This window comes from Dipteris shenzhenensis, chromosome 9, assembly GCF_047967505.1.
Source record: "Dipteris shenzhenensis isolate YYH24624 ecotype China chromosome 9, Dip_SZ_1.0, whole genome shotgun sequence".
Classification (NCBI taxonomy): Eukaryota; Viridiplantae; Streptophyta; class Polypodiopsida; order Gleicheniales; family Dipteridaceae; genus Dipteris; species Dipteris shenzhenensis.
In genome coordinates, this window is record NC_141604.1 from 28,951,537 (window position 1) to 28,959,561 (window position 8,025).

General features: G+C 42.3%; 1 protein-coding gene across 3 annotated transcripts; it reads left to right on the forward strand.

Moving 5' to 3' along the window:
* The first annotated feature begins 3,258 nt into the window (after positions 1-3,258).
* LOC147898473 (dual specificity protein phosphatase-like protein) lies at positions 3,259-7,767 on the forward strand. Of its 3 annotated transcripts, none has more exons than XM_087379553.1 (7): positions 3,259-3,643; positions 3,965-4,534; positions 6,000-6,052; positions 6,193-6,257; positions 6,364-6,442; positions 6,892-7,209; positions 7,414-7,767. In XM_087379553.1, the coding sequence occupies exons 2-7, from the start codon at positions 4,164-4,166 to the stop codon at positions 7,566-7,568; spliced, it is 1,041 nt and encodes a 346-aa protein (XP_087235679.1). In that variant the 5' UTR covers positions 3,259-3,643; positions 3,965-4,163; the 3' UTR covers positions 7,569-7,767. The 3 variants fall into 3 exon arrangements, with proteins under 3 accessions (XP_087235679.1, XP_087235681.1, XP_087235680.1); XM_087379555.1 differs by having other exon boundaries at positions 4,234-4,534; XM_087379554.1 differs by having other exon boundaries at positions 3,259-3,604.
* The last annotated feature ends 258 nt before the right edge of the window (positions 7,768-8,025 follow it).

The following is an 8,025-nucleotide window of genomic DNA, read 5'->3' on the forward strand; positions in this document are numbered from 1 at the left end:
TCACCTCCCAGCGTTATTATTGCAGCGCCAACACTCTACAGCCCTTAGCTATATTCAACACTGCACCTCCTGATGTTCGCCGTTAGCCATTGCTTTAGTCCTGCAGTCCTACGCCAACAGGTCCTCACCGTGGGAAATCATTCAGCCACGTGTTCCTAGATACTATTCTATCTTTCCCTGCTTCTTCAGTGACTCTACATCTCTCTCCCTACTTCTAGTGAATTAATCATGGGCTCTCTTCATGAATCGTCTCTATCCCAATCCAGACAAGGCTATATTCCTAACTGACAAAATCTTTAACTTGTGCAGGGTACTGCAGGAAATTTTGAATTTCAGGTTTACTAGGATGAAATCATGTCCACACCTTCTCTCTATAGAGTTTCCTACCTCAGGAGTTGTCTCTAATACCAACTGACATGACCCTAGAGCTCCTGAGGGTCCTAACCTGCAGCAAATACAAGAACAACAAGAAACATGAGGATCTGAGTAGGCTGCTCACCACCCAACAACCACGACATCTATGAGACATGATCTCAAATCGTGAGATGTCCCCTCTGAGCCATGAGCTGAGCTATCGGCACAAAAAGTATCAAATAGGGTTTTCATGGTCAAAGCTGCATTAAACCCTGTTTTTCCACCAAGTCTTATGCATAATCGTCAAAAAATACGCTATGAGGTGTGTTATTCCAATGCGCACATATTTGATGGGAAAAACACTTTACACATGCATCATAACCTGCCTTAAGAGGCTCACAAAGTGTTATGCCCATTGGATTTGGTTTGCATGGTCAAAGTCGGATTAAACCATGTTTTTCGCCAAGCCTCATGCACAACAGTCACAAACAAGCTCGGAGGTTTGTTATTCAAAGCGCACATATTCAGGATGTGACACTTTGCACGCATGTCAATCACATCTATTTTGAGGCATGTTCAAAGTATCATTCCCATTGAATATTATTTGCATGCCAACCAGCCTGGTGTCCCATACCACCAGGTGGCGCCTTGGATCTACTGTTGGGCCTTGGGCTCTCTAGGATGCAAGTGAGCGTTTGCGACCCGATCTAAGATCAGACCTTGCACTAGGGAACTAGACTTGCTCCCATCAGCTCTCTGAAGATTGAACCTCTGGGCCCTTTGGACTCGGGCCCAATGCGCCAAAAATAGCAGAGACCTCTATCTAGTTCGTACCCTTGCCACTCAACCTGAGAATCAAGCTTGCCTAGCCCTAAGCCTCCCTAGGGCTCCAGGCTACTTGAGCTAGTCTTGTGTGCCCTAGTACACATCAAATACCAATCCGTGCACATGACACCCACATGGTAGCTTCCATGAGTGTTTCAATGAGTTGTCTTTGCATTGCATCTTTGGTTATGTTGCCCGTGCCAAATGTCAAGAACTAAAAATCATCTTCACTGTAGCTGTTGTATTTGGAATCAAACAACTCCATAAGGTTCTCTAATCCCCCAACATTCCATGGATCTAGAATTTGCACATATGAGACAACATAGGGATCCAATACTTGGATGCTGGCAATATGCATGTCTTTCGGATGTCTTCCACATATAATGTCTTTGCTGAAACATGGTGCATCTAGCCTCCAAATAGCCAAATAATTTGAGAGAGACAAACCAGGCCTGCTAGGAGTCATGTAAGCATGCCCCCACAATCTTTCCTTGGCACTTGATACACCTAATTCCAACCCCCTAACAACAAAATATTAACCTATTTGGTAGACCAAAGAGGGGGCATCGTATGAAATAAGCAAATGCCAGATCCTATTTGACCTCCATTTGTTTGAGGCTGAAAAGGGTTGGCTGTTCAGGTTGCTATGGTATTTAAAGACAACACAAACATGCACAGAGAACAAAAGCTATGAGTCCTGTGCAACCCAAAGTACATGTGCTGACCATAGTCCTGCGCAAGCATGCCATATTGACTGCAGCTGAGCACAAGTCATCTCTGATATAATCCTCAAATACCACTAACCAAGATCCGCTCAAGCATTCTAGTGAGTACCCCTTCCTTGAAGGTGAGGCATGAACTTGCATATATGTTGATGTTCAAGATATTCTGCAACCAAATGTGTAAAAGAAGTACCATTCACCGGGTTGCATGCTTCTTGGCCTTTTTCCACACAACACTAGCAGGTTGCATGTAACATTAATATTAAATAGAAATGATAAGGCCTTGTCATACATTCTCCTGCAATCATTTCTTTCCAAGTGGTGCCCTCAAGCTCACTAAGTTCTTTTGCAGAGCTGCCTCTACTTAAGCTCTCCATACAAGGCACAATTTCCAAGATTGATATCATTGCACGATTTCCAATAAGCTGATAACGATGTTTCCATAAATCCTCAATGGACTACAATAGTGGGAACATAAGGCTGTGTAATGCATTACCTCTTGAAAATAGTGCATCAGAAATTTCAGCTCCATAGCCACAATTCGCAAATCTAAAAGTACAATGGACCCATTTCAGTCCACAGTATGAGTCCTATCTATGATTAGATTCTACAAGTGGCATGAAGGAACTGGCAAACATATGGTTGATCTCCCTATGATATCCACACCCATGGTCCTTCATTCTTGACATGCTTGAATAATTGCATGTAGCTTAAAGAAGCATAACACCTTGACGATAAATATGCCAAAATTTGTGGCCCAATAACGTCAACATCAGACTACATCAATCCCGAATGTAGCTGGCTCTCTGCAAGGAAATCCTAAGCTGACACATGGCTGCCCCCGCAAGCGCGTACAAATGTAGGCAAAGAAAAGAAGCTGAGTAAGAGAGACATGCAGCAAAAACCTACTGTAATGAGCACTTGATATAGTTGTCAAACCATCGATGGAGAAGCTTGAGAGGAAGGTCAACGAAGAGGCTTCGAAACGGAGCCTGAAGAAACCGGAAGGCCTTGAAAAGAGGTTGGAAAAAGGCCCTCTTTTCCCTGTCTTTTTCTTTTCTTATTTTTTTTGGGTGGGGGGGGGTTCCTAAGTCACCTAAGACACTTAGGACTAACCTAACCTAACCAAAATAGCCTTGGCATTAACTTAAGCTAACCCGAGTTATATTAACCTACCCTAAACTAAATCCACTAAACTACCCAAAGGTAACCAACCTTACACAAGTTGCTAAACTATACTTAAACTAACCTTCAGAAAAATTAACCTAATCTAAAGGTTTTTTGCAAGAGTGATGGCGAGCAGCGGCGTGGCTGAAATTCTCACAAAAATGCGACAGATGGCGCTTTGCGCATGAATTAGCAATTTGATTTGACTAAACACCTAATAGTGACATTCGGACACTTCATCTCTTATGGAGACGTCTCCTTTGAGTAGAGCTGAGATAGACCGGATCTCGATTGTGCATGCTCTTGTCACTCTCTGTGTTGTGCGTGGTCTTTGAGTCCTTCGCTCAGCAGCGTCGTGTCGTCACTCCCCATTGATGCACACTACCCTCATGTCACCTAGTTCATCCTCCTCCACCCTGGTGCTGATTCAAATGCATAGAAGTCCATAACATGTCGCTGTGCTCGATCTACCACAGCCTCCTGTGGCGCAGTCATGTCCTAGCTGCATGGGTCATCGTGAAAACAACTGTGCCCAAGTATGTGTAAGGCTGCACTATCTCCACTGGCTCACCTCGGTAAGTGAAGCTGGGGGGGGTGGAAAGAGAGAGAGAGAGAGAGAGAGAGACTATTAATGTCCACAGGAGACCAACAGGTCTATGGGACAGCAAAAAACCAGTTAATACTTCCGTTCAGGGAGGGCGCAACGCAGCTCCCAAGGAGTGCCTGAAGCAACTCTGAGTTATTATACATTGTAGTGTGTGTGTGTGTGTGTGTGAGAGAGAGAGAGAGAGAGAGAGAGAGAGAGAGAGATTAATATAAGTGTGATTTCCTAGTGGTAGAAATGTGAAATATTTCAACTTGAAAGAATGGCAACCTTAACAGTAGCATTGTGACAGGCTGCAACTGTGACCTCGACAACTCATATTTAAGGCATCCTGTGTGGCAGCGAGTTCTGTTAACTGCCAGCACTCTGTTTAACCAGAAATTGGGAAGAGAAAAGAATTTACTTTTCTGCATGCAGTTACAGATTGGTGGCTGGTAAAAAAGCTTGGAATAGGAGAGCTGCGGTGATTCTTGATTTACGTGCACATAAAAATGAAACAGATCAGGAATGGACTTTTTATTGGAAATATTGCTGATGCCTCTATGGTGCTTTCTGGATCAGACCACCAGATCACACATGTTCTCACACTGATTTCTGTACCTTCAAGTCATGGAAAACCCTTCCAGATGAAAGACGTGGATGCCAGTAGGTTGACAGACAGCCTAGTATCATTGATATCCATGCATGGGTTTGAGTTAGAGCTGGCTGGACCTGATTTTAAGGTTATAAGAATGTTAGTAGGATGGAAGGACACGCTGGATGAGAATATACTGCAAGGCTTGGAGCCTTGCATTGAATTCATAGACCAAGGAAGGCAGAAGGGCGCAGTTCTAGTGCACTGCCTGGCAGGTGTTTCTCGAAGGTAGTGTTTTCTCTTGTTTTTCAAACTCACACTGCAGTTCATGTTGAAAGGATTGTCTTGAAATAAGTTGTTTTAGTTTATGCCAATGAAGTAAGAAAAACATCTATCTTATCTTCAGATGAAAGAATTGGAACTGTTAGTTTTTTATTTCACATGTTTTTGGAGTCTTGTTAGTAAGCTAATTACAGATGGAGGATTACAAATGGATGCTTAACGCTAATTGTTGAAATTAAAGTATCTGATCCTCTATTTCAAGGGCTTGTCTAGCTCAAGTCCCAGCTTCTAGTTCAACTGGAAGAGAAGGATGCACAAGCGGTGGTTTTCATCAGGATGATGGTAGCAGACAATGTAATTCCACTTATTATCCTAGCATGAGACCGAGAGTCTCAATCATGTAGTCAATCTCCTAGGCTCAGCTTCTCCCTCTATGGCTCAACCATCAAGATTCAGTGTCATGTCATAACACGAAAATCAATGTGATAGGGATCAGTTGGCTGGGGTCAGCACCAATGTTGAGTCTCAACAATTAGAGGTAATGCTCCTGGACCAACTCCCTCGTACTTGCCAAATTGTTGTCACGATGCTTACTCTTGATGAGAAGAGCAAACCACTGAACTTCGAGGAATTGAGCTCCTTGTTGATTCAAGAAGGGAAGTTCTCAAAGAACAAGCCCAAGGCTCATAGGGCTTGTATGGCCAGGGGGGGATCCTTCTATTGGGTGCTCCCTTCCTTCACACGCAACAATATAGTTTATTCTTCAATAAAGAGAGCATTAGCTGAAATTATTTATCTCAAGCCTTTACGATTTCCTTTGGTTTGTATGGAGGATGAAGTACTTGCAGCCGACCAGCTTGTTGAGGATTATGCAGGCTTACAAAACAAATTTTACGGTTGTGATCGAAGGATTATGGGGACCTTAAGAAAAACGACAAGTTCAGTACATAGACTAGAAATTAATGCCCATGAGAGTGTAAAAGTAAAGTACACAAAGTACACTTTTACTACTTTTAGCAAAGTAACAGACAACGCATGCAGTACTTTAAGAAATTGGAAAGTCACATTTGCATGGCTTTCTAGCCCATGCATAAGTATCCAAACTAAGGAAGCAAGCACCAAACGTCTGTATTACTAAATAAACTTTACACAGGCATGCAACCGAGAAAGACTCTTGCATGCACTCCATATGCGCTATGCATTTGCATGCACAGCTACATACATACATACATACATACGAATATGAAGCTATGCATGCAAATGCATAGCAGTAAAATGCGGCATGTGGAGTGCATATGCATATGCATATACATATGTATATGTATGTCTATATATGTATATTGCATGTATGTATGTATATACATTTACATACGTCTTTGTATGTCTATGTGTATATGTATGCCACGTATTTTTGAAAGCTTTGGGCCAGCCTCTTTTCTTGTTGATGCTTTCAACTATTATTTATGTCCAGTGCAGCTGCCGTGACGGCATATTTGATGAAATCAGAGCAGTTGCCACTTGAAGGTGTGTTTAATTCTGCTATTTTACCTTGCTCTTTGGTTTGCATTTCATTTTTACTTCCCGAAAGCTGAGAAAATGATTAATTAGTCCATTTGTCTAAGAATAGTGGGAAAGCTTAATAAATGCTGTATGTTTGCACTCAGCTGCATTGGCCTCACTACAGACGGTGAGCGAAAGTGCTTGCCCAAATGTTGGCTTTTTAGGCCAGGTAGAATTCTTCTCTCTCCTGTCCTATCTAAAAGTTTGGATCTATTGCTTGGAATGATGCAGCTTTTGGAAGGGTGCTTCCCCTAAATTTCATTGTGTCTGTGCAGTTGAAAATGTTTGAGGACATGGGTTTTAAGGTGGATTGTGGCAGCTTTATATACAAAAATTTTCATGTGTCTAAACTTGGTCAGTGCTGTGACTCATCTTTGTTCCATTTCATGTCTTGGACAATACAAAAAATCTCTCTCTCTCTCTCTCTCTCTCTCTCTCTCTCTCTCTATCTATCTATCTGTGTGTGTGTGTGTGTGTGCGCGTGCGTGCGTATGTGTGGTTCTCTGAGATTGCCCGTGCGCATGAGGGAGTGTCTACATGTGCCAGTCAAATATGTGCTTCATGTGCACTTCTGCACCATCAATTAGGTGGGTGCTTGTGGGAAAGGGGGAAGGGGGGGGGGGGGCATTCTTGTGACCAGGCAGTTGTGTTGGTAGGCATGCATGCATGCAAGGATGTGTCTTTGTGTAGGTATAATATCTATGGGCAGAATGGTGCGTGTGTGTCTGTATCCTGGGAGGGGCGTTCCTTCTTCTTGGCATCTTCTGTTCCAATAACCTTAAATGAAAATAACTTTGATTTAGGGGAAGCATACAACAAAGGGGAAAAAGTCGAAAGCTCATGCTTTGCGGGAGACCCGGCCATGGGGATGTCTTCAAGGTCACCAGACAATATATGTAATATCAACATGCAAAAACAGGCAGAGGAGAGGCCTGACATACTTTATCGCTGTAAGAAATGTAGACGAATAATTGCTTCACCAGAAAACATATTAACACACAGGCAAGGAAATGGGGACGCCTCTTTTAGGAGGAGAAAAAAGGATGGTGGCCTTGAGGATGACAGGAAGGATCCAGAGTGTACTTCTCTTTTTGTGGAACCAATGCAGTGGATGACTACAGGTTTGTGTCAGTACACATTAAGCCCCTTTTTAGGCACTTTGATGTCCCCTTTTGTACTTCGTATTGCTATTGACGATTGTAGAAATGAGGTAGAACGCAAATTCTATTTGGGCTTGTTTTAATTTTGTTCTTGATATTCATTTATTTTAATAACTGTTGATAACTTCTGCCATCCTGATGTGTTGTCACTACTATTACGTGCAGTGCAAGAAGGCACAGTCATGGGCAAGCTCTCATGTACTACCTGTGATGCAAGGTTGGGGAGCTTCAATTGGTCGGGCCTGCGTTGCAGTTGTGGGGCTTGGATAGTACCAGCTTTCCAATTGCACAAGAGCCGCATAGATGCAGCTGGATTTTGAGGTGACACTGATATGTGTTTCTTTTTGAACTATGTCCAAGCTGCTCAAGTGTATAGACATGTGTCAAGTCTCATGCAACCAGACTTCTGCTCACCTACATTACATTACAGCATGAGACACTGATTTGAAAACAAAAAGTGCATAAAGATTGTATATATATCATCTGTTAAATTTTTTCTAGATAAAGATTTATAATTATAGGCGCTCTTGCATTCCTAATTGTATTGTATTCTTAGCAAGTCATATTAACATATGAATTCGAGTTTATGCAACTATTTCTCTCCTATGAGACTGGTCCAATCATTGTTCAAAAATTTAGCAAATTTGCATACCAAGTTGAATACGAATGCGTATGATTAGAATCCTTCACATCAACTTAATACATTCATGATGATCGTTGAGCAATTTCATCATTTTAGTTCGTCGAAAGAGCTGTAAATCATAAGGGGTGCCAACA

Excerpts from the sequence above, each read along its gene's own strand:
- LOC147898473 (XM_087379553.1), top strand. The coding sequence starts at position 4,164 with ATGAAACAGATCAGGAATGGACTTTTTATTGGAAATATTGCTGATGCC. Across the intron at positions 6,258-6,363 it reads ATGTTGGCTTTTTAGGCCAG|TTGAAAATGTTTGAGGACAT; the intron begins GTAGAATTCTTC and ends GTGTCTGTGCAG. Across the intron at positions 6,443-6,891 it reads TTTTCATGTGTCTAAACTTG|GGGAAGCATACAACAAAGGG; the intron begins GTCAGTGCTGTG and ends ACTTTGATTTAG.